Here is a 26,798-nt window from a genome sequence, read left to right as displayed (position 1 = left end):
CACCCCGTTTTACGTAAAAAACCGAGGTATTCAAGAGTTGACTATTTACTGTTTTGTGTGCTTGTCTGGTATATAGTACAGCATGAAATAGTTAATGTATCTTAGGAATAAATAATATTTAGACACTATAAATTAAAGTTGTTTAATTAACATGAGCAGTAATGAAACTTTACTTATCAGGAAAGAAACGTAATTTTTCAACAGAAGCTTGTGTTCAAGCTATAACCTAATGATTTGCGCAACTTCCAATTAACAACAGGAACCAAAGAAGCTGAGTTACGCGCAGATCTGCCAGCGGCCCCCAATGCCTCCCACATCCCAGCCGGTGGCCAACGGCTCCGCAGTGGCTGGGACGGCCGGAGACATGGGCGATGCAGACAGGGACACGGCAGATGACTCTCGGGAGCCGGAGGTGGCCAGCAAGCCTGTCGAAGGACCTCCGAGAGATCAGCGCAAGCAGTTCGGCATCTCCACACACGCGCATGCAGTCGCCCGAAAGCCACTTGGGGTTCAAAATGGCATGGCCAGGCCTCGGGCAGCAATGGTGGCCAAAGAAACACAATGACCACCGACCACCGCTTGGCCAACCTGGAATTCGGGAACCGTGTATCGGGCCGATGTTTTTGTTTTCTCTTGCTTTTAAAAATTCGTGAATATTTAATTTTACCTTTTTAATTTTAAGATGGAATTGATCCATTTCGAATTTGCCAAAATCTTGAGCTATTGTCCTTGGCAATGGGAGAAAACACAAAGCGACTGAAAAAAATACAGGAGGTGTTGATAGGCGCGAAAGACGTTCTACATACATGCATAGTGAAGCCCTGTCATGTGCAACATGATATTTGGGATTTGGAGGCCGGATTCATGGACTTGAGTGCTGGAGAAACCACAACCCAGCCAGAGAGAACAGGAAACCAGGACTGACTGGAGAGAGAGGCTGGACTGCTGCTTCACTGTTGCAGGCATCACATGAAGGCAAATCAAGTGCACTAATTCCCTTCTACATAAAAACAGACGGGCACTGGCACAGCAGCAGTGAATGACTGATGTTGCACCGTCTCCGTATCCTCTCAGCGTTTTCGTTGTACATAGGACACTGGAATAAGCTTGAGCATTGACAAACTCAGAAGCAGAGTTAACATGATAGAAGTTGTGGTTTGATCGGTAAAATGCTAATGCTTGGTGTAAAATGCAAGGAAAAAGTTAGTGTTGAAAAAGGTAATATAAAATGACTTGTTTTAAAGCTAGTAGCAAGTCCAGGGTATCTATAAAAATCGGTTGTTTTGATTTATTGTGTGGTGGCTTGTTGTCCTTTGTTAAACTGCACTGCCTCAGGTTGCAGAGTAAAAAAGCGAGGCTGTTGCAAGACTTGTAAAGCAATTAACATTTACAACTGACAAACACGTGTACATATACTAATAGCCGGTATGGTTCTTTTGTTTGGGTAACCCTAACACATGATTACTTTTGGGTGTTTAAAAAAGGGTCTTGATAATTGTTTTGTTTGTCATTCTGCTATGTTTATGCTTCTCGTATTGTGGAATGTTGATCATTTTTGGAGGTAATTGTGTGGGATGTGTGTAATTGGCAGCAGTTATGTTGAATTAAGGGGGGGGGGGGGGGGGTTTTTAATGTTTCTTTAACAATTCATTGTGGTGTTGTTCAAAGGAAGAAGCCACTGTTTTGTCAAAACAGTTCATCTGCAGGAAGGTTATTTCTCAGACGTCAAGCATGCTTTTTATTTTCAATAATGACTAAACGGCAAATGTGGCAGATTTCAGCACCTCAATAGAAAGTGTCCACCTCTAATTTGGGGATGCTTTGGTCTACCACCACTTATACAGGAATCCCCCCACTATGCATAAGGAGCAGCAGTTCCTGGGAAATGCAGCATTTCCTGGGAAATGCAGCTTAACTCAAAATTACTTAAAGGAAACTAATTTCCCATTGCTTTAACATTAAAATCAGGAGTGGCATATCCTAGTTGACATTCCTGGGAAATAAATGTGACTAAACGTCGTGAAGTGCACGAAAATGCATACAATTATAAGTCGAAATACATTTTCACTCAATACAAATAATTATATCAACTCCACCACGTCACATTGCCAAGTCCAGCTATGTTGCTATGTAATATTGTACATTACATGGGTAGCGCATACCACGACGTAGTGGAAACGGGATTTCCCGCCACATGCTCCACGACACTTTTTTTTAAGAACACATGCAAAACATTAAACGTCGAAGACAATATGCTCCCGAAAATGCATCAGCAACCTATATATGCAAAGCAACTCATGACGCCGCAGCTTATTTCGGGGGATTCCTGTATCATGCGGCACTTGGGAGTCGGTGTTCCTTCGGCATCTTATACGGTTATTATGTTTGGTTCCTGTGAGTTCGCTTGTGACTAACAAGACCAACATTTAAATGACACACTCACCCTTGCACAGTCGGCTGAGGGTAACTCCTGAGATCCAGCTTCAATCGACACAGTAACCACCACTTCTGACACTCGTCACTTGGCTTTTGTGTCTCCGTGTCTTCAAGACGTCGCTCAAGCAGCTGAGGAGTTTGAGCAAAGCCTGCGTGCCATTGCTGTCCGTTTTTAGTGAGCCTTTTCTCATGAATCTACAGGAATTACGCATCTCAAATTTGAGTGAAGTACATCCTTATAGTGCAAGTACTGACCTACTCTACACGGTTTTCCAGATAACACAACTGAATTACATCATACCACCTTCATGCTTGTTAGCCGCACTGGTTTTTATTAATTAAAAAAAATATTTTCACAAGATTTTTTCTTACCGAATTTTGGAGACTTGATGGATTTCTTAGTTAAACAATTTTGGATGTACTTAGGGGTGGTGGGGGGGGGTCGGAGGTGTGAACTATTACTATTTAAGGTGGAATTTCCGTGATTATAATTAGTTAAGATTAACAAGTGTCATTAATTAAATGTATACCAATAACATTGAAGAAATCCATTTAAAATGTTTTGGCTGAAAAATAATTTCGTCTGAAGCATTATTTAGAATGATTCTTAATTTTACATTTATTTATATATATTTTTGTTGGTGGTTTTCAAGTCTTTGCTATAAAGATGATTGGCAAATACATGCATGCATACACAACACGGTTATACCTCGACAAGGAACGAATAATATACGTACTTTATTACATGTTTATCTTAAAGTACGTTGGTGAATTAATGGCATGTCTAACCTTTATTGGTTCACCAGAATCAAACTACCACAGTAAACATCTCCGGTTAGCATGATTAGCTGCGTACCGTTCGATATAAGTTCTCCATACATTCACACGATTTGACATTGTTCCATATAAGCGATCTACATACACCATTGTTCTTTTCCTATCCTGCAAATGTGGTGCCACAGCACTGCCTACATGTATCTTGGATTGTGGCCAAGAAGTTAGATTCTGAGCGATTTAAAAAATACATTGTAGATGCTGCCCTGTGCTTTCTTTGAATCCGCGAATTGACTCCATTTTCATCACCAACGTGTTTGCTCGTGCCGTTCTTTAGCGCAAGCGGCTCTCTTCGATAATTCTGTGGTACGGGGTTGGGAGATGTTTTCCTCTGCCAGTAGAGGGCACTGCTGCTGCGCTTTAACACAGGAGTGAAAACCATTTTAATTGCATATTTGCCGGTATGACACATTAAGCATAGGTGGTTCCATACAGAGCTGTTGCTCTTGTGTGTGGGTGCATGCTCCATATTGGACAGTTCTCAATTGTGTGTTTTTATAGGCACGTCAGTTTCCTTGCAAAGGTAAACATGATTCGGATTATTCTCCCAAACTCGCCTCGCCAAAGTTGTTTGTCCCATTGACACTTTCCTGACCGAAACACCATTACAGAGATAGCCTGTTTAACTCCGGTTTGCCCGATTAATTAATACAATTGTGGAGTACTGACTATCATGTGTATATCAGGTGAACACTTAGCCAATGTAATGTAATTGCACTGAAATGCATTTATTTCTACGATCGATCCTCCCGTCATGTTATTTTGTACCTCCCGTTACCAATTTTTTGCAGCAGTCCCCACTGATCAATCTTTCGACTGTAGGAATTCGATGAGCTTCGAAGCGCTTTGTCCACAGATGTCCAGTATGGGCGTGTCAGTATAATAACGTCAGCGGCTTGTCACAGACGGTGCTTCCACATTGAGGTCAATCACTGCAACGATGTTGGTGTGTGGCTGACAGCTGGACGTGGTGATTTCACCGTGTTCTGCCAAGGCGAGAACTTTGCGTATACGTTGATGTCTTGGAGGCGTGGATGTACAGTTGTATACAGCTACGCGTTTAGGGCAAATTCCGGTGAGCGTTTTTAAATGTGCTGTTGGACATAAATTGGTGATAAAAAATATATTTACACCGTATATATAAATACGTAATCCCAATTTTAGCTGTGGTTTACATAGCGACGTTTGGGGCCCTGTAGAATATATAGGCGTTTTGATTGCGTTAAGGCAGTGCAGTGATTTTTTTAATCTGTTGTGCATTTGTTTTATCTGCCAGAATGGCAATGGAGTTGTACATTTTACATTGATTGTATTGGGTGGGGGGGAGAAGATGGGGATGTTCGGGAGGAGGTAGGGTGTGGGTAATTTTTTTTGTCTTTTCCGGTTTAATTTCTATTTTTTTTTGCCAATTGTTGGGTGACGCCAATGAAACATCAGGTTGATATTTTTTTGTTCTCTTGTTCAGAGCCGATGAACGGATAAGCATTGTTTGCAAACAAAGACTTGAATATGTACAGTATAGATATATTTACACAGTGATCGTTTTTGTTTCCCTGCCTTAACTTTTGTACGTCGTGTACCCGCACACAAAGCCATCGACAGGGCAGTGTCACCTCTTCATATACACAAACGAGATGCGGATCGGAGGCCTGGAGAAGAATGGATGTATTGTCTGCATAATTTCCGCTATAGCAGCCCCTTTTTACGACTAATTACGAGCCAATTGATAAATCTATTTTACAAGGGAGACATCTTTGGGTGTGTAACGATGCGTCAATTCATAACATGAAATTATTCTAATGCTTATCTGTACAGATATCAAATTACGAGTGTCCGTATCGATTATTTAACGATTTGTGAGTTGCATACAGAGGCCGTGACGTGGCCGAATAGGAACGCATTTGCCACTTGTTGCCGAGGTTTGTGGTTGGAATTGAGCAGACCGCCCTAGTCATTATTGCAAGATATGTTATTTCTGCTTCACAGTGGATGTTAAATTCTCGTAATGTAATTCGAAACGCTTCGGGAATTGTGTGCTGCAAATGGCTCCGCTAAGCTGATACGTGGCAACCATCGCTCGAGACTGGCAAAGTTACCCACTTGCACGGCGCTACCCAGTTGCCTTGTGCCACACTTTGGCAGCTGCCACTGGGGGGGGGGGGGGGGGGCTCTGCGTACGTTTGAGTTGAGATTGCGCTTTGAGTTGCCGAGGCGTTTTAAGCGCCATTTAAATGCGAAGATCATGATTATTAATGTTACGCTGAGGGCCATACCTGTACAATCAAGTGAAACATGAGCATACATAAGATTTAAAAAATGACAAAGTAGCGATTCCCTGAATTGAATCACGACGCCATAATCGTGACAATCGAATCTTGGAGATGAATCGTTACACGCCTATGTGCTTTCTACAGGAGACACGTGTACTCCTTGCAATCACGTGGTTCTAGGCTTATAAAACAAGGAACCAATTGCAATGTGCTTATTACGATCCTATTCTGACATTAATATCTCATTGCAGAACCTTTGTGACTGCCCCTCGTGTGTGTGTTATGGAGACGGGGTCATGGGCGTGTGATTAAGGGCCAGCCAATCAGACGCGAGTGTTCAGTAGGAGTATATAAACCAATGACGGGCATATTCGTTGGGTCTTTCGGTAAAGTCACATAGATAGGTTCAAAGACAATAACAAAAACTACGACGTTTCGATCACAACGCAAGCGATCACGATGTTGTGATCGAAACGTCGTAGTTTTTGTTATTGTCTTTGAGCCTACCTACGTGGCTTTACCGAAAGACCCAAAGAATATGAATTCCTGCAGTCACGAAAGCTTTAAGTCAAGATTCGGTGATGGGCAGTGGCGAATCTTATTTTTTTGTTGGTCCCGCTGTGCGTTTGGTTTGTTTACAAAGCTCGCGAGGATCCGGGCAGAACCCGCGTCTGGGTTGGTTTTGCACTCCCCTTTCATTCGTTCGTACGTGTTCCTCTCGCGAGCGACGTGTGGTAGCGATGCGCACATATATACACACACTGTAATATCACGCCTGGTCAGTGTAACTTCATGCATGACGCTATAAAGGTGTAGCCGTGTGTGGTGTTGAGGGAGGCGGAATGCACGTTGAATGCACGGAATCTTAGCGCGTTGGGATGGATAAGGGTGGCCTCCGTCTTGGAGGACTAGGAATGCCTTTGTGTTGTTGGTAACCTATTCATGATCTTGATTTGCTGAGAAAGAGTCGACAAGCACCACGCACGACTGCTGATCGGGAAAGGTCCCCTTTCCGTCTTGAAGTGTTTTATCACTGCAATCAAATCGTTTTCTCCAGCATTGCTGGTTTCGTCCCGCACCTCGATTTGTCCTGCAAATAAAATTAGGCATGCAGGGACCATCCTGAAATTTGGTCTTGGAATAATCGATGATTCGGGTTGACGATTGTTCAGCAAATATGATTAGATTTAGCAAATCTGAAAATGTAAAAAAATGTGTTCTCCAAATCTTCATAAAGAGAAATTTAAATGTGTCGTACAAGATATCTCGGGTATTACACAAACAGTTATATATACGAAAAGGATTTGAGCCCTACACAAATATGTTCTTGAATTTAAATGCAATGCAGTGGGCATAGACGCCAGGCCATTCAAGTGTCTGCCTGCGGAAACGTGGTTTCAAGGATCACATTGGGCTGTATTCAGGTTGGAGTATCACATGAGAATGAGCCGCTCGAATCCGTGCATTCCTCACACCTCTTCCTATAATTACTTAACACAATTTTCATTGGAAAACCGATTCTGTGTACTATTTAACATAGCAAAGCACGCTCATAGCCACGGCCAACTTTCGTATCAATGTAGACCTTTAGCCTGCAATTGTATACGTTACTGTGGTATTCACGTTGTGGGTCGCCAAGTATTTTGGCGTTGTCGCGCACGTACTTGTTGTGTACACGTGAACCCTGAATACCTTTCAACATGGCTCTTCTGTGCAGGAGGTGTACGTCCATCATTAGTTGAATTATTGGTGAACAATCAATCGGGTTGCAGCGATCTGGTGATATTAAAATGTGTTGTATGAGACAAGATCCGCGATAATATAGTACTTTTTCGAAATATTGTTCTTATGGTTGCTCATTGTTTCTTAAATACACATTTTCTTTGTAAAAAATTATGGTATAAGTTTGCAATAGTAATTAAAGTGAAAAAAATGCTGTTACACATTAAATGGGAGATTTGCAAAGGTTTTCTGGAGGAATTGGCAATTTGTCGATGTATCGCCGTCATTTTACAACGATGTGTGGCAGATTCTTATTATTTTACAATCATTGGAATACTTGGACAGGCCTATATTGAGTGAACATCATTATTTGAAGTCATTTTAAGCATCCATTCATATTTGAAGTCCATCTAAGCACAACAAATAAACTTAAGATGTGAGATACAATCACAAATATACAATTTACATTATTTTGTAATAACTGCCATCATGAAATGTAATATCGCACCTTATTGTATTTGTGAAAAGGGGTATTGTGGCAACTCTGGAATTACTTTTATGTTAGCATAGAGGTCATAATTTACTAATCTCTTGCACAGAATGGCACCGGCTTGATCCGCAGTAATTCCAAGAATAAATTTATATATAACCGCGCTGGATGTTTGCATAAAAAAAACTTCTCACTTGCGTATTTGGTTTTCTAATGAAAAATGTATCAACAAAATGGTGTTCGTTTTGATTCAGATTCAGCTGCGCATTTGTGGAGAATGCTTATCGTGCCTGTACAATGTGTAAATAGCAACAACAACAAAAACAATAAATAGACAACTAGAGACAAGAGTGTGGCATTGGTTTTTCTTTCCGCTTGATTTGTTTTTTTTACAGTTTCATGAGCTCTCCGTTATGTGTTCATATGTGGTGTGTTATTCTGCCGGACGTTCCACGCTTTGCTGCATATTCCGGTAGCTTCTTAAAACCGGAAAACACATGTGGGAGCTCTCCAGCACAACCGCGTGAACATACGCAGAAGTTTGACGAGGACTGCACCACAAGTTGTTGGTAGCAAAAAATATTTTCAAGAAATGTCCCTTGGTATATCTGTGTTTAGTATAGGAAACGTGTAAGTAAATTTCCACTCGGGTTGTATCCATCCGATTGCAGGTGTCTGCCCCATTCTGGTCTGTCCAGGTTCGGATAATGCATGAATTCATGTGTTAGTTACGTTGAAGAAAGCCTACCCACGGTAGTGACATTCCCCCACCCACTGCTGCTGGTCCCAGTGAAGTGGGAAGCCATGCACAAGAGATCAGCAAGTGATGTAAAGTTAATAATACACTAATTCCTAACCCCTGCTTTTTTACTAGCCCATTTTTATAAGTTAATGTTTGCTTTCGTGTGTAATTTCGTCTAACATCTCAGTCCAATATTATTGCTATAATCGTGTATTTAAGGAGAGTGGCAGCCATACACGGTAATGTGTCGGTGTGCGCGCCCCTTAATTATATTTAACAGCAATTGTGTGATTGTGTGAAATTCCGTTTTGTTGTTGTTGACAACACTGACAAGTTTGGTATACATGATAATGCGCGGAGCAAACACAAGGTGTTAATTGTCATTGTGTCATTAAATTAGATGTAGCTATTCTTTATCACTGCATTGCAGGTTTCCCTTGTGCAACAATTACATGAATTAAATGAAGGGGAAATTTGATAACATTCCGCTGCTTGAGCTATGAATTGTGGTTTATGATTAGCGTGGTTGGCTATGTACGGTGTTAAAGAAGTTCAACATACATTTGTTCTGGGTTTTCATCCTTGATAATTGTTTTTTACCATTTTATCTAGCAACAAAACTGACACTTTTTTTTTACAAGGAGTCATGTTTGCATTGACCACAATACCTGCGGTCGGAATGCAAACAAAAACACAACTCTGATAATATATAGTCAATGCAAACATGACCCCTTGTAAAAAAAAAAGGTGTCAGTTTTGTTTCCAGATCAAAGGGTAAAAAAAACAATTATCATATTTTGCTACTGGCAAAGGAGGTTCCAATGGTATTTCATCCTTATTCTTTGGGTATTTTGGTAAAGTCACGTAGAAAGGTTCTAAGAAAATAACAACAAACTGCGATGTTTCACCCTTAATTGTATCATGTCATAAATTCAAACGTTACGTATTGTCAAGTAGTGTATTGGCTGTGTCATTTAATCCCTTTTAATAGCAAAACATGTCAATGTCTACACTGCCAACTACGAGGCCAATCACCTAAAGCAATGTGCATTGGCTGTTTTGTGAACATGTAAATCTGAGCCATACTTTCAAAACCTACTTTTTGTACTGCTCCACGCATCCACATGGGGACCTCTGTATAATGCTCCTCGAAGGGCAATAAACTCTTCTGCTATTTGTACAACCGAATGAATGTACGTCTTCGACAGGTGGTGCAATAATTGTCACGAATTCTGTGGCAGGGTCATCGATCATCGTAATTTGAAGGAGATAACGGACGAAGCGTTTTTTCAACACGGCACGGCCATCTGTGCATGTCCGCTGTGAGTAGCCCACACGCATTCGCACTGACAACGGCTGAAAATAGTTCATTCTACAGCAGTGGAGCCTTTATTTAAATGTGTCATTTGGAATCTTGTGAAGGGTCGACTCAACCCATCTAATGTCAGTAAGATGATTGCTGACTGCTGAAATGTTGCTTTGGTGAGAAAGTGGTGTTCGTATTAAGGGCATACTTGACTCCAGTCCTAAGAATGTGGAATTTCTACTGCCTTAGGAATGCCGTTGGGAAATTGAAAATAATGTATGCTTGATGGAGGATGGGGACATCGAAAACCAATTTTTTTTCGTTGAAACTTTATTTTCAGAGCTTTGGGCAAGTAGTGGTTATCAGCCAATGCATGCTTCACAACTGTCCTATTCTGCTGGGAATATGTGACTACTTAATAATATACCGTGTGCAAGGCTTATTTTACAGTATCAATAATGCCTCACTCAAAACGTTGATTAGGTTTCTGCGTTGGGGCATACCGAGAGCGTGGCATGTGGGTGGGAAGTGGAGTATTGTACCCAGCACAAACCCATGACAAAGCTGCACACAGATGGATTCAATACTTCATCGCTGTACTGCCACGGTCAGTTGGGTGGGCGAGACCAAATCGCATTGGCCACATACTTGACATTTCCGATGTTACATGCTTATATTATATGGTTCTTTCGGTAAAGTCACGTAGATAGAAAATAAAAAAATATTTTTATTTATTTAAAATATCTACGTGACTTTACCGAAAGACCCATAGAATATGAATTCCTGCAGTCACGAATGTTGTAAGTTACATGTTTACACGATTGAATAGCATGTATATGTGTGCATTGCACGATGCACCTCGGCAACACATGTGCCTCGTTGCATTGCACTGTGACATCCACAGGTGCGGGTACGCCAATTAATGGGTGAGGCCGATTCGGTAATGAGCATCGCGCTCCGCTTGTGACTGTGTCTCGCGAACCTGAGCGATAATGAAGTCTCCCGGATTTCAAGAGTTCCGTATAAAGCTCTTTAACAATCTCAAGTAACTGTTACTAACTCTGTGTGCTACGAGTTTCTTTTGCAGTGTGCATCACACCTTGTTCTCAATTCGCATTGCGCTCCCTACACTCACACGCTTCTCATTAGAACATCTGCTTGCAAACAACTTCCTTTTAGTAAGCATATGACGAACACACATCCTGATTTGTGAAACGTTTCTTTAATCGGTCCACTTCTGTGTGTCCTTTTCTCATCTTACGCCGGTTTCTTTGTCTTGTGAGGTATCCTTCTCTCATGCCTGTTTGTCTATTTGTATTCTTATGATAAAATCACCCGGAATGTGCACAATCCCATCAGATCTCCAAAGTTAAGCAAGATGGAGCCTGGATAGTGATTGGATGGGTGACCATCGTTAATAACAGGTAATATACGTTGTGGGGCTACGTGGTATGCAGCGTAGGGCAATGAAGCAATATCATTGTACTACTGTCCTATGCTCCAACATCTAGGCTTCCCATATTTACCAACCTGCACTCACCATCGTGATAAATTATGGTCAAATAAACCCTCAGAATGAGGAGGCTTCTCATCCAGCAGTATATTGCTACAACGGTTCTACATTACTGTGCGTTGTTTTTTTGTCTCATAAGATCCCTGGTTGCGGGAGTTGAGAGTGCTTGGTGGGGAGTCGAGTGAGATGAGAGGGGACTATCTTCAAGAAACGTCAGTGCGATCTTGAAATTGATCAGGGATTGGATTTGGAGTCCATGGAGTTTTGGGGTGATGTGATTTTGTTTACAGGTGCGACTGAGAAGTCTGTCAAGTTGCATTTTGGATCATCTGGAGTTTGGAGATGAGGGTTTTGAGGACGAAGGAATATGAGAGGCCATATCTTGGCTGCTGGTAAGCACTGAGCAACCCGTTTGATTTTCCACCCGAATCTCAGTGGTAGTCAGCTGCAGGTCATCCGAGGTGAAGCTAACGGGAGCCTCACACAGCTATTAATCCTGTCAAGCGCTAGATCCCAGCAGTACCATCTTGTCTCCATGTATAAAATGTGCATATCCACAGGGCTACGATCTCTTTAGGAGGTCCTGAAATCATCTTGCAATTCAGTTCCTGAAGAAACTCCCCACGCATGGAGTGAAATGTGAGACGCCATGCTGAACAACTGACAGCGCAATCGAAATCACATTCGAGATGGTTGTTGATGAAGGGAATTTACATTTTCTTTCGAGATCAGAGCCGCCCTTCAATTGCGGTGTGGAATAAAACATTATTCACCAGTCGATTCTCCCAACAAGCGAAACATTTGCTCCTCAAAAAATAATCTACCATAATCTCGTCTTTGAAGAAGCTAATGGGCAACATAATGGACCTGTCCAAATGTCTCAACTTGGATGAGAAAAAAAAGATTTACAGCCAAAACATCTCGGAGACTCGAGGGACTTCATAATTGGCCTCCGTCGTGAAGTCAGGCGTCCCCGACAGAGAAAGGAAATTGAGTGTAATCGGGAAACAATTATTGCAGCAACCGGACGTCACTCACCCATGGGAGGTGCGTCGGCAGACAGAAAACTCTCCGACTCACGCGGCCACCCCCCAAGGATGAGGGTAACCGCATTGTCGAGGGCGCTAATGAGAGTAACAGGGAACCCTTGCCAAAAAAAAAAAAGACTCAAATTTGAGAGGCTCTCGACCACAATGAATTCCGAAGCACACACCCGTCCGTGGTAAATACCAGAGGTGTGGACTCGAGTCATGTGACTTGGACTCGAGTCAGACTCGAGTCATGAATTTGATGACTTGCGACTCGACTTGGACTTGCATAACAATGACTTTGTCCCACCTATGAGATGTGGACTCGAGTCATGTGACTTGGACTCGAGTCAGACTCGAGTCATGAATTTGATGACTTGCGACTCGACTTGGACTTGCATAACAATGACTTTGTCCCACCTATGAGATGTGGACTCGAGTCATGTGACTTGGACTCGAGTCAGACTCGAGTCATGAATTTGATGACTTGCGACTCGACTTGGACTTGCATAACAATGACTTTGTCCCACCTATGAGATGTGGACTCGAGTCATGTGACTTGGACTCGAGTCAGACTCGAGTCATGAATTTGATGACTTGCGACTCGACTTGGACTTGCATAACAATGACTTTGTCCCACCTATGAGATGTGGACTCGAGTCATGTGACTTGGACTCGAGTCAGACTCGAGTCATGAATTTGATGACTTGCGACTCGACTTGGACTTGCATAACAATGACTTTGTCCCACCTCTGGTAAATACCCAGTAGTCACCATTCGGCTTGCTCGTTAAAAAGGGCTCTGGGCAGTAGTGTAGGTTCACCGCCGGTGCAGCTGAGAAAATCGATCGGTGGTCTGTTCTCTGAATTTAATAAAAATGTTTCACCGTGGTGTGAACCAATGGCGTAGCTATCGAGTGTGCAGGCGGTGCAACTGCACTGGGACCCACGAGACAGAGGGGCCTAGGCGCCTTGCTACGCAGAATGGGGGGGGGGTGCAGATGGTCAGGCGGCCCCATTTCATTCGTTGAACCGGGGCCCACGTCAAGCACGCGATGCCAGTGGCGTGAACGAAGTTTCGCAGCAGAATCAGGAGGCCTGCAATGCCTAAGGAACGGAATAGCCGACCGAACTTTAAACTTAAAGATGAATGCACTCGGCATTGTCGTAGATCAGAGTAGTTTGAGAGTCAATGCTGCGTATGATTGGGATGCAAATCAAAGAAAAGGCACAAGAACGCAGAAAAATAGGAGCACGAGTCTCTCAGTAATAAGGCTGATGACAAATCACTGCATGCACAGCTACTTCCAAACGCAAGCGTGCCTTCAACTAGGGCAACCCAACACAACAAATAGCCACGCACATGGCGCACTAGAAGAAGACGCATTTGAATTAAACTCACGATCCAAGGTTTTGCGTGGGAAGCTCATTTATATTTCCATATTTCCTTGAATGTCAAGGAGGAGGATGTCAACGGCATCAGTATTGAGGCAGGCTGCCGGGATCCGGCCTAAAGCGCCCGACAGAGATATTGCACATCAGAATTAGGCGTCCCACGCTTTTGGTAATCAAAAATTAGTGGAGAGTTAAAGAGGGGGGGGGGGGTGCTAAACAAACTCCTTAATCTTCACGAGATCACGTGAAAACCTGTATAACATCAACTCTCGATTTGAATGCACATGAAAGAGTGAATCAAACTTCTCCCGTTTGGGTTAATCGACCACTATTAGTCGCAGCAGTTGGGGGCGATGTACAATCAGAAGTGTGAGTGAAACGTCTGTTTGATTCACTATGAGATCTCTTTTACCAGTGGCAAAATATAGTAGTAGGGTTTTACCCTTTTAAACTGGTACAAAACTGACACCTTTATTCAAGGCATCATGTTTGCAATAACCACAACACAAGTAGTCAAAAAGCAAACAAAAAGAAACAACTCTGATAATGATAATAATATGCACTGTCCTTGAAGTTGATTGGTCCACACCCGAGACGGCTGTTTGATGTCGAATTAATTCAAATCGCGCGTAAGAAGCAACGAATCCGCCTCCGTTTTTGGGCACCCGACCACCGTTTTGACTGCAGAAAGAGAATATTGGATAAAACATTCATTTGATGTTGCTGATCCGACAGCTGCTCAAATATGTCACGGTGCCAACAACTGTGTTTGGAAAAAGGATTTAGCGAAATAATTGACACCACCCAAACCAAGAGATACGAATGCAGACTGTCATGGCTGGCATAACACGACATGGTCGTGGCTTTTTTTTTAAGGAGGTGACCGAGTAGGGGACCGTGATGAACGCGTTGAGACATCTGATGAATCGTAAAAACTGAATACATTACAATTGTGGTTTATATTTTCTCGACATATGACCACATCTCAAGACGACGCTCAGCAATAGAGGGTGGGCAATGTTCATTTTATAAAAGAAAGGCAGCCAGTCAATCATACGCAGAGTGACAAGGGACGGTCTTAAGTCTGGACGTGAACCCGGGGCATGGATTACTGGGGCTAATGAGTTGCAGGAAAATAAAATGAGTGCATTGAGCAAAAGGTTGACTGGTTGCTTCGACAGAAAGCCTCGGTCGCTTGAGTGGAGAGTGTGTGGAGGAATGTCGAGTGATATTAGCTACTCTAACCCGTGTGCCCAACGCACCTGTGATTGTCAATTTGATTTCCTGCTTCGAGTAGAATTTAGGCAGTGCTCATCTCCTGCTTACCGCCCTGAGCTAGTGGCAGATATTCCATATTCCTATGACGGGGTGAGTATATCCATAGAACAACTACTGTTTAATTCCTCACAAAGTTGTACTTATTTATCGACCCGAGATGGTTGATGGGTCGGAGTCAACTCCCCAAACCAGAATTTGAACGTACAATCTTATGTTTGAAAGCTGCTCATTGCTTGCATTGAACCACCCGGTCGGATTGTGATAAAGCGTGGGCTAATATATACTCAAACGAGAACGTGAACCGGACACCTGCTTTTGTCATTACACTGATAGACATCAAAGCCACTGGTCAGGAGAGAACGGGACAAAGAAAAAAGATAAATCCTTTCAGACATTGATAACCAGTGCACCTGAGACATTACATGTGAGGGAAGCAGACACATCTGTGGAAGAACATTTTAAACACGGCTTCTTCTGAGGCGGAGGAAACTAATTCCGCCACACCATGACAACGAGAGGGACAATAATTTTCACGTTGCATGAAGTGTTGCGGGTAAATCTCACTGAGCATCCTCCGCCAAGGCGACATTCAAACTCGCGAACCGTTGCACGGGCAGTCCGAGTTTGTTGTCCTCCCCACTCACACACTAACGCCTTTCCTGTACCCATCTCCCCGTGGTCACCCACCATCAATCCATTTCCATCTTCGTTAAATTCCACGCATCGTTCCCACCACCACCTCATTTTACAAGTGTAATGACAGGGTGCCACCTCTCAGCCTGAAGGGGCAATCGCGGTTATGGGTACATCACGTAATGCCTAATTACGAGGAGGGCGTATCTGGGGTAAAGGTGAAAGGCGGAGTCAGTCGAGAAGCTCCGGGAACCTGCTCGAGGATTCTAGAAGGGGGCGTGGCCGGAGGCGGGGCTTGGCCACGCTGGGGCGTATATAAGGGGGAGCGAACCAGAGAGGTTCGGTGCTGTTGTGGCTCCTGGGTCCAGGCTGTGTCGCTGCTCGCCGTCATCTCTCTTCGTCGTCCGACCACGTGGCCGATCTCCTGGAAGGCTCTCACCGTCGCCGTTGCTGCGCTAGACGGGCAGCTGTGTAGTTGGACGCCGACGATGGGGTTGTGTGTTCGGGTCGGCGATGTGTAGCTGCGTTACATAAATGTATCGCCCAGTGTGCTCTTGATAAATAAGGAGCATTCTACACGGCGTGTCTCAGAAGTCGCTCACTACACATATATCCCACCCATTCATCTCGTTTCATCTCGCCAACCATCTCGTACCATAGGGGCCGTTCATAAATGACGTCACGCGATTTGGCACGATTTTTGACACCCCCCCCCCTCGTCACACGGCGTCACAAAAAGTCAGACCCCCTCAAATATGACGTCAAAAAGCTCTACCCCCCCCCCCCTCCAAATAAAACATGGTTCAAATCGCTTTAAACTATTGTCATTGTAGTGCGTATTTAATGTGGCGCTGCACTCTGATGTTGTAGGAGAAAACATTTATTATAAAGTCTATTTAATTAAGTAGAACGTGTTGTCCATATTTATTTTAAGTTGCGCATTTTGATGTGACGTCACATTTACACATTTATCAAACCCCCCCCCCCCTTCGTCACACATCACAAATGTCTGACCCCCCCCCCCCCCCAGGTGCGTGCCGTCATTTATGGACGGCCCCATAGTTCACCGCACAGCGCCTTGGTTAAGGCGCCATATAAATGTATGATAAGATCAAATGCTGTAACTTTGTCACCGTGCGCTGGGAGACAGACGAGGTGAGCGCTACACCTGCCAGAGCGTGTCCCGGTTGCCCAGTTCCACCGCGAGAGAACGGCTCAGGTTGTAAGAGAGCGTCATCCACCGAGCCAATATACCACGCTGACTTCGAAACGGCAACATGCGTTCACGTTGAGGACCCGTTTTGTTCTATACACTGCTGGACGCGGCCCTACCGCGCCGTGCTGGTCATGATGGGAATTCAATCTTGATTTGAAGCTTTCGTGACTGCAGGAGTCCATGATCTTTGGTTCTTTCGGTAAAGTCGCCTAGGCTGGTTAGTTGCAGGTTGGTGAAGATGGGATGCATCGACGTGGGAGCATTGTACAATTGATGTTGGTGCAATGCCCTCTGCTGACGACAACATTCAATGCGACGAAGCGATTTGCCCATTGACTAACGGGGCTCGTGACAGGTCGTCTCTTCGTGATTGAAAGGCATTTCAGATGAGCAAACAAAGCCGGAATGAGTTGGGCGCTGTGGATCGATGCTGATTAGGTGCAGGCAATATCCCATTGTCCTCGCCTGTTTCTTGTGACTCATGTTAAGTGTCTGGAGCCAAGAGCAAGTTGAATGTTTAGGGTTAAGGTTTTTTTTCATGAGGATTTTCAGTGTGAATTTCAAACTAGAAAATGTACAACAAGAAAATAGGATCGCAAAGATAATTTAAAAAAGATGTAGCAATTAAACACGACTATTACCAACCACTTGGGGAGTCACAATTGGAATAACAATGAAACAACCGCATCTACAAATAAAATAAACAAAACATTGTTACCGTGAGTTCAACTGTCAAAATACACTGCGTCTCTATACTTGTCACCACAATCATCACCACCACGGCTGCGAAAAGGACTCCGGGGCAGCTTTACAGATGCTCCCAGTGTGGGAATGCTGCTGTCAGCTCAGGGTGGCAGAGCAATGCGCTGCATTGCTGCAATGCCGATCTTTGCAGCCGCAACCAAACTACGGGCAGCGTCTGCCCTGACATCATCGCCTCACCGCCTCGTGCCCTTTGCATGTGCTTGGGTGCCGGTATCCGTGTGGAAGAGCCATTGACATGGTGGAACGATGCTTTAGACAAGGATCATGACCTGATTTTCATGATTAACTGACGAACACCGACACGGACACCTCGTCCTTTGCGGGGAGTCGCGAATCATCGCGTCTCTCACGGCACAGTGAGCGAGACGGTGATTCAATCAATGGTATCATTCTGGTCCAGAAGTACTGAGTGTGCTATCCTCAAATGTGGAACGTCAAGAAAGCTGTTGTTCAGTACCGTTTTAGTTTTTTTTAGGGACCACCTGAAATGTTAACTCAATTGTTATTATTTTTGAAAAATGTAACTGGGAAACTTTTTTTTGTGAATAAATGTTCAGTGGACACTACATATGTATGAGCAGAACAATGGTTAACTTTGTTACGGAGAATAACATCGCTCATAACAAAATAAGCCAACGATAAGCCACTTTAACAATGGAATGTGTAAAAAAAATAGTTTTTATACACATTCCATTAGCCACATGGCCCTCTGGGAGTGCGCTGTTCGTATTGGTGCCTTGAGGCATTGTTATTTGCTAATTAGCCAACAAATGTATCTTTAAACATCCCCTTGGGTTAACCGTATGAAAATAAACGCTGCATGTATTAACGTCATCTACTTTTTCTGCACAATGCCTGCGATTTTAAAAACAGAATCCTTGCAGGATTTGGGAGCATAGCACACAGCGAAGTACAATTTCTAATAAATAAACACACACATGCACAAACAAGCACCATCGACACGAGTGCCAGGGATCCCTTTGCAAATAGTTATACGATGTATAATAATAAAAAACTTGAAGGGCCATTGACTTAATTAATATAATTATTCATCCTCATAAATCACTACATTGTCATGAATGTGGGACGTAAATCAATGCATACATCGATTATTGTATTATCATTGCGACGAATGCAGAATTTATCGTGATGAGAATATTCATGTGAACCAATCGTCATTAGCCATTGTCTATCCACTGCTGGATAAAGGCTTCCCCACGCAGTCGTCAACCCTAACAGTTCACTGCTGGTACCATCCATCTCACTTGGACTGATCTCATCGCTCCATCTCCACCATGGTTGCACTTATTGATGCCTGTTCTCTTTGAGATGCCATTTAACATCATCTAATCATCGTTATCTGAGACATTCCGAGTCACCCATGGAATTTGAATTGCCTTGATGTACAGAGCATAACATACCACCACTATTTTCAAGACTCTTTGTCTATCACGTTATGGCTTCATTTTGCTCTCTCGGGGACTCCCATTTGTGATTTCCTCAATGGCCAATGCCGTTTTTACTGCTTTATCCTCCCATGTATTTAGGAATATAAAATACTGATTTGATGCATACATAATGCAAGAATCTATGTTTGGGCAAATTGATAGTTAAATGGCTAATACACTTTGTCTAGCTACGCGTAGAGAAAGGTAATCACAAAGGGCATTGTTCCAGAGTGTTATATAGTGAGACCGGTCTTTTGTTCCAATACAAATATCTCAAAGCGCAGAACGTCTCTCACAGTAATGAGCACGAGGACGCTTCCACAACCTCAGCAAAATCCGCAGCCACAAGAACGGCCCTTAATTAAGTGCCAGGCTGCCGGGCAACCACGCAGTGCAAGGATGACTGTGGGGGGCCCATTCGTTCCTCGCGCTGGGCGTGGCACGTGGTTGACATGGGCCACAGTGACGGGGGGGGGCTGAATGGTGTCTCCTGTACAATTTAAGTTCATTTGCTTGCTTGCGTGCTTGCTTACGACCGTGCAAATCTTTCGGTCGTTTCTTAACCCACTTCCCGTGATCCAATCGAGCTGACATTTTGCACACAGACTCGTTGTGCGTGACAATTAATTTTCGTGAAAATTTTTTGTTCCAAATTTTACACTGTTTAGGGAATTTTTTTTAAATATTTAATTACCAATTGCTTAATGGTGGCAGACAATCATCTGACCCATAGGTGGCAGCCATCTCAAGCCAGAGGACGAGAGGACTCTAGCCACCACGCATATAAAGGATTTATAGTGAAAAACTTTGTTTCTACGGGTTATTTTTTTCATATCCTGGTGTCTGGGCCATTCCCGTTCGTGGGCCCCGGCGCAGTGGCACCGCCTGCGCACTCGATGGCTACGCCACTGCTGCGGGCGCAAACATCGCTGAGGCTGCTGTCGTGAGTAGTGAGCGAGGCTCTGTGCCCAGTGGCTCGGTCTCGTCGCGTCTCGCGTGGTTCGTGACGCAGAGTGAGACCCGGGGATCAGGGCTGAGGGCACCACGTGAAGTCTCCGGGCATCTCCACCAGGAGGAGCCCTTGGGGACCCGGGCTCAGCGAGAGCCTCACACCGACTCTCCTCCCTCCGCCGGGTTTCCTGGCCGCAAGCTCACTCATCACTCGTCGTTCATTACGGGCATCATCATAGCCCATGATCAATCCACTGCTAGATGAATGCCTCCACAGGCCATCGCTCTGCCTCGCGAAATCGCAAAGCAACAATCTCATCTCGCTCCTGCAGTGCGAGCTGATCTGAGTTGCACGGAGACGCTTTACAAACGCCACTCAGATTGCAACTTCCGCCAATGAACCACTAACTCCACGCGGCGTGCGCTGCGACTGACACACGGGCTTATCCTGAGCAGGCTGAGCAGCAGCAACTCGTGGGCAGCAGAGGGCAGTGCTGCCCCGAATGTTACGCCTGCCCCCTGCAAAAACCTCACAAATGCCACCGCTGTAACGTGAACAGAAGCCGATTTCAGTCTTCTGCATGATGAGTTATGACCGCGTGTTGACGCCATGCTGCTAGGATTGTGTGTATTGCAGATTGAAAATTCTATTTGGTGAAATTGTGAACAACAGCCATATCAGACATCAGTACATCTCATCGGAACAATCATTGGTTCACTGCAGCTCAAAGACTCAGTCCTGCTAGGCGTGTGGTAAAGTTCGGATATGTCCTTGTGCTCGGAATTTGAAGGCCTGGAGACCAGAATCGGTGATTTCGTCGACAAAGTGTTCAGGGAAGGAGTTCCGTATACGGACAGCAGAGTGAAGCAGGACGCTTCTGTCGAGGGAGCAGTGTTCTGGAAACTGGATTGGGATTGTACAGACGAGACGATGCAGACGGCACATGCGAGGCGACTAACGAGAGTGGATAACCAAGGCAAACTTACAGGCGACAGCCAGCACGCAACGGTACAGAAGATGTGTTAGGCAGTGCAGACGAATCTGCAAACGAGACGACATTGACCGATGTTGTAATCGATCGTTACCCAGGATTGTGACGTCGAGTCGCCGGTGAATGAATCGACACGCGCAGCTTATTATCATCATCATCATCAAGCTCCCCTTCTTGCGGTTGTCTGGTCCGATCTGGCTCCTTCTCGATAAGGTCGCAACCCCTGAGCTCGGTTCCATCATAGCGTGCGTGGCCGGCATCGTCTGCCGCTGTGCAATGAACGCATGAAATAGCCCCCCCCCACTGCTATCCAATTCCTAGCTCCCCTCATCCTCTGTTGGCCCCCTCCGTCCCCGTGGGACCCCGGTGTAGCTGCGTCGCCGGCGCGCAGATGAATAGCGACACCGCCTGCCGTCGAGTCGTCATCTCGAGTGTTTCGGCTGCAACCCTCTGCGGTTGTCTCATGATGAGCGAGCGCGACAGTTCGACGCGGCCGCGTTCGCGATGCGCGTGGGTCGTCTCTTGTGTCAGATTTGCAGCGAGATGCGTCCGCTTTTGAATGTGCGTCGTCGCTCTCCGCTGTTTTGCACCTTCGCGACTGCAGTGTGAGGATGCCGAACTTTTTTTCCTTCCATTTTAACATTTTTTCAGCCGAGCTTAATGAGTGTTTAGACAAGTGAGAGGAAACCCGTGCGTTTGACGGAGGCAACGTGGCGATTAGTCTACTTGCTGTACTGCCTTCTCGTGGCGAGCCAGGGGTTTATGGCACCTTGACACTCACGGGAAGGGAGTTTTACAAAATTCCGTGCAGTGATCCACCAACCCTGGCCTCCCACAGCGATGGATTACAGGCCACGCGCTGAGTCGACAGCGAGAACGTGCACTAAAGTTTTATTTTGTGAACATTTAAACACTGAGCGATTGCTCGTGAGCGTATGACCAAATCAACCCGGATTGCGATCCGATCTCGTCTGATCTTGGACGCGAAGTAGGTTTGATCCTGGATAATGCGTGTTGGTATACTGGTAGCAACCACCTGGTTCCACCAGCCCACAGGGGATTATTGTGTCCGTCCGTCCGTCGTCCATCCAAAAATGGGAGGGGTGGGGCTGGGTGGAGAGGGGAGGGTGGGGAGGGGCTGGGTGGGGGGTGGGAGGGGTGGGGCTGGGTGGGGAGGGGCTGGTCACCCCGTGTTGCCCTTATAAAACTCAACGTTTAACCTCTCACTCCGGCTTGTGCCCGCCCTCCCAGTCGGGCATATTTGCGGAATACACCACGCCGCCGTTGACCCTGGCCATTGACCGAGCAACCCAACGTTCCTACCAGCTCCCTCCGCAGGAATGTGTTAGAGTGCGGGGCTACCTGCATCAGTAGAGAAAAAGTGTCAGCAATATCCATTATTGTCCTGTGCTGTTGTGCTCACACGTCTTTCTCTTCACCGCCTTCTTTCAACCCGCACTGATCAGCGTGGTGAAGTACGGTCGAATAACATCTACGACCCGCATGGCGTGGGGCAATCCTCATCCAGCAGTGGACTGACAAAGGCCTGTACATGTCCATGAACACGAGCTGAAGCCTCAAACACATTCCTGCGGAGGGAGTTGGTAGGAACGTTGGGTGGCTCGGTCAATGGCCAGGGTCAACGGCGGCATGGTGTATTCCGCAAATATGCCCGACTGTGAGGGCGGGCACAAGCCGGCGTGAGTAGGTTAAACGTTGAGTTTTATAAGGGCACCACGGGGTGACCAGCCCCACACCTCCCACCCCCCACCCAGCCCCACCCTCCCCACCCAGCCCCTCCCCACCCTCCCCACCCAGCCCCTCCCCACCCTCCCCTCCCCACCCAGCCCCTCCCTGCACGACGGACGGACACAATAATCCCCTGTGGGCTGGTGCAACCAGGAGGTTCCTACCAGTATAATGTCCTGCAATCTCAAGTGGTTGTATATATGGTGTACGAGTCCCTGTTATCGGTATACGGATGATTTTTTCTCTTTCCTGCCACTGCCATTTTCAGATTTCACCGCAGTGTTGTCAGAAGCAGCAGAGGGTGGCTGTTGCGGTCCGACCTGTTGATCCGCCATCATTCGGGAACGTGTTCGAATCCGGGTTTCAGCCGCTCGTGATTACGCCGGGGTGGCAGGTCCACCGAGTTCATCGGTATCAGCCTCGACACCAATAGCATAGGGGTCCGGTAACCAAAATAACAAGCGATTTTTTTTCTTGGTTCGAATTCTGTTAAAACTCAATATTTAAAGAGCCGCAATGCACGTGCTGAATACGAGACGGTGAGGCATTAATAAAGAACGTCACGAAGCGGTCCTTGAACAGCCGCATGCGGCTCCAGAGACGCGGGTTTGCTGACCCCCTGCCAATTCCTACCTCAATAAAACACCACAGTCTCGAGCAGCGCGCAGCACGTGGACATTCGAGCACGAATCCCCTGTCTGAAGCTCAGATTCTACGCATTGCAGCTGACGCTGGTACAGCCATGCAATTGCTTGGTAACGCCACTGCTGGTGAAAGGGCCTCCAATAGGTGAACCTCTCTACGAGATGATTTGGCCTACTCTTCCACGCTAGTCCCACGTCTTTGGAAAGGTTAGTCCAAGGGCACAAACCCAATACGGCATCGTACTCGTTGGTACCAACTAAGATGGCAAAATTGAGTTCCACCAAAATCTTTAAATCACTAATGAAAGTAAATTACGCAATCATCACGTTCAAGAAGTATGTTCACGTAATCCACGTTTATTAGCCATATTGAAAGACTGGTATTGATAATCACCACTCCGTGCTACCGATTTATTCTCTCGCCCATAGAAACAATGGGACTTGGGGTTTTGTCTTGCGGCCGAGGAGGGATGGGATGCGAGGAGCAGGAGAAAGAAGAGAGACGAGGAGGAATGGGGGGTTGCGTTATAATTTACTATTATGGACAGCAGGCGATACGTAATCAGAGTCACATAAAGACGAGGGTGGTGGGGCGACAGGGGGGGAAGGGGTGTGGGGAGTGACGCGAGCACAACAATGAACGTGATCAACAAAGTGGGGTTGTTTTTTTTCTTCCGGTAATTACCACGCCGTTGCGACACCCATGCGTCAAGTATTTTATGACCCTTTTCATCACCTGCCGCTCGTGGCTTGAGCTAGCCTTTGTGTCACACGACTCCCACCCCTCCAAGCCCCGCATCTCGCACTGCACTACATCCCCCGCAACTTACATTTCAGCCCACTCCATAATGGGTACTTGGTAAACAAGCCGTTGCTCGCTTACATTGGCTGTGTTTAGAAGTTATTGTCGCATACAATGATTCGACCCCCGCCATAGGAATGTGCAATGTCCACCACCGTCTCTCTGAGCTGGTGCAGAGGAGATGAGCATCAGGCCCCTTGCTCTGTTGAGCGTGAACGCGCTAGTGTGCATTTTGTAGTTTAGTGCTGGTGAATAACGGTGCCTGCGGCATACTCTACAAATGTGTCAGCAGACGGAGGAGGAAGTGTGTTTCTATATTCGTGAATAAATTACGCGAAAGTGCATTTCGCATAACGTGCTGACTTTGCAAAAAGAAATGAGTTTTTTTGTTGTTGCTGTAATGAACAGGACCGTGTCCATTTTTATTGTTTACTTGAATCCGCTTTTCATGAGAAGCAGTCGAGAAACAATTGCGATTCAATTGAGTGTTTTAAATGTCCCTTTTGCAATAACTGTTTTACAGTCGTGAAAATATTCTCCATGATGAAGTCGCGTTGTCCAGAGGGCAGTGCAGTAAAATCGATTATTGTACTTTACTATACTCCGAGGTCCATTGCTTTCTGCCTTCACCAATCCGCACTGATCATCATTACTACGATAATGAGCTAAGAATGTATGTTTGTGTGTAACGCGCGTGACGTCACTCCACATGCCACACCCCCCTCCCCACGTCATGAATATTCATGAGCGGGTGGATTTTTACACTCACGCAGAAGGAGGTCGAGTGGAAATAATTTTTCTTTCGCAAATTCGCTTAACTTTGACGTTTCTTTATTGCTATTTAATCTAGTAAATAATTATACGCAGCAACAAAGTGGATTGATGACAAATTTCTGTTCAAGATTCACTGCCATTAAATTTACACAAGATACAATTATACTCTGCTCAACGTTTTCGTAAATATTACAGCTTCCGTCCTTAGGACGGGCAAACAAGCTCGCAGTGAAATGACGCACCGCAGGCCCTCGCACGGCACGGGGAGGCTCTCATCCAGCACTGGATTGCCAGAAATCAAATTCCATGTCAAATGTCGCAGGCTCTTTAACATTCACCTCACAATATTGGACATTCAATTCAAACACAGAGAGCCGGTAAAAGGAGTGCAACTGCTGCCTCCGTGTTAACTGTTCACAGTGGCCGAACACTGTATACACATTTCTAGATTTGAAGCTTTCGTGACTGCACAGATTTTTTTCGGTAAAGTCACGTAGGTAAAAAATAAATTTGATTTCACCTACGTGACTTTACCGAAAAAACCTAAGAGTACTGTATACACAAATTAAATTGGCGTTACATCTTTCCTGGGCCTGCCAATCCCAAATGCCTAACCCCAACTGCTGATGGGGGAGTAGGGGAGGGAGGTCAGATATTTTCTGCAGCCCAGCCCCGGGCAGTTCCAGCTCAACTGAAACCCAGAACGAATCGATGTGTTTTGTCTTCAAGGACCTTTATGGACGTGCGACATTCTAATGTCCGCGTAAACGTTCAACTAATGTGACCGCGCATTACACGGCCTGGAGCAGGTGGTGGAGTGATGGAAGGAATGAAGACGCTTCTCATGGGCCCGCGCGGCTTCTAGTGCGCTCATCCCTCTTGCGAGCTTGCACTGCATCGTCCTACCGGGACCCTGGAACCTTAACAAAAAATGGCGATGATAACGGTCAACATCACACGTAAATGGATGGACACATTACCGCCCCAGCGAGGTCTTTTATGGACTGCATTTTGACCCAGCGGAGTGATCGGCTAAGGGTTTTGAGCATCTCTCCGTGATGGGAGGTGTCTCGCCTAACCTCCATGAATGACGCGCGGCGGCTGAAACCTCAAGGTTCAAACGGAAAGTGCCTATCTGTCTCACGCGGGCGCAAGTAGCATCCTGCGAAACTCTGCCCGGCAACAAGAGACGTCCGGGAATGGATGGAGGGTGCCAAACGGTGATTATGCTCTCTTGGTGTCGTGCTGTGAACACCGCCAAGGAAAAGAGCCGAACGCTGAGAAGACAAAGGAGAACACGGTAGAGAGATGTTAAATACCTCGCCTGGTGTGCGGTAGGTTGTGGGTTCGATCCCGACCCTGATGCCTGCTGTATATTTGGAGTTTGCGTACCTCTCTATCTGTGGTCGCGTGGATGTTTCTCCGGCTCCTCCGGTTTTTTCCTCCACATTTAGAAACAGGCGTTTCGAGTATTTGGCTGCTCTTACATTTCCACACAATGAGCTACTTCGTAGAGCTAATCTAGATTTTAGTAGAGCTAGTTTGTGGCCAGGTCGCTTCTGAAAAAGAGCTATGCAGGTCAAGTGGGGCTTACCTAGAATAAAAAAAAAATTGTTTCGTTTAGAATACGAGCGATTCCCGAACCAACGCGCCAACCAAACACCTATTTGTGGTCTTGGCCAAAATACTCAATGCAAGACCCTCCGAAAAAAAGAGATCTTAAACTCAGTGATACATTTCTGGGTAAAAGGCATGAAATAGCATGCATTTTAATGGGTGCTAATAAAAAGCAAAATACACAAACGCGTCCT

At 45.5% G+C, this 26,798-nt stretch overlaps 1 protein-coding gene across 11 annotated transcripts in view; it reads left to right on the top strand.

Moving 5' to 3' along the window:
* Window positions 1-8,102, top strand: part of LOC144934549 (la-related protein 4-like) — a 32,830-nt gene extending 24,728 nt beyond the window's left edge. For 8 of the 11 annotated variants that reach the window (XM_078860464.1, XM_078860463.1, XM_078860462.1 and 5 more), the window contains one exon: window positions 260-8,102. In XM_078860464.1, the coding sequence (XP_078716590.1) occupies window positions 260-565 (306 nt within the window). In that variant the 3' untranslated portion in view covers window positions 566-8,102. The remainder of the gene's footprint in view (window positions 1-259) is intronic. The other 3 variants (XM_078860468.1, XM_078860465.1, XM_078860467.1) reach the window with 1 other exon arrangement.
* The last annotated feature ends 18,696 nt before the right edge of the window (window positions 8,103-26,798 follow it).

This window comes from Lampetra fluviatilis, chromosome 10 (genome assembly GCF_964198595.1).
Source record: "Lampetra fluviatilis chromosome 10, kcLamFluv1.1, whole genome shotgun sequence".
NCBI classification, from domain to species: Eukaryota; Metazoa; Chordata; class Hyperoartia; order Petromyzontiformes; family Petromyzontidae; genus Lampetra; species Lampetra fluviatilis.
This window is presented reverse-complemented; position numbering and strand designations above follow the sequence as displayed.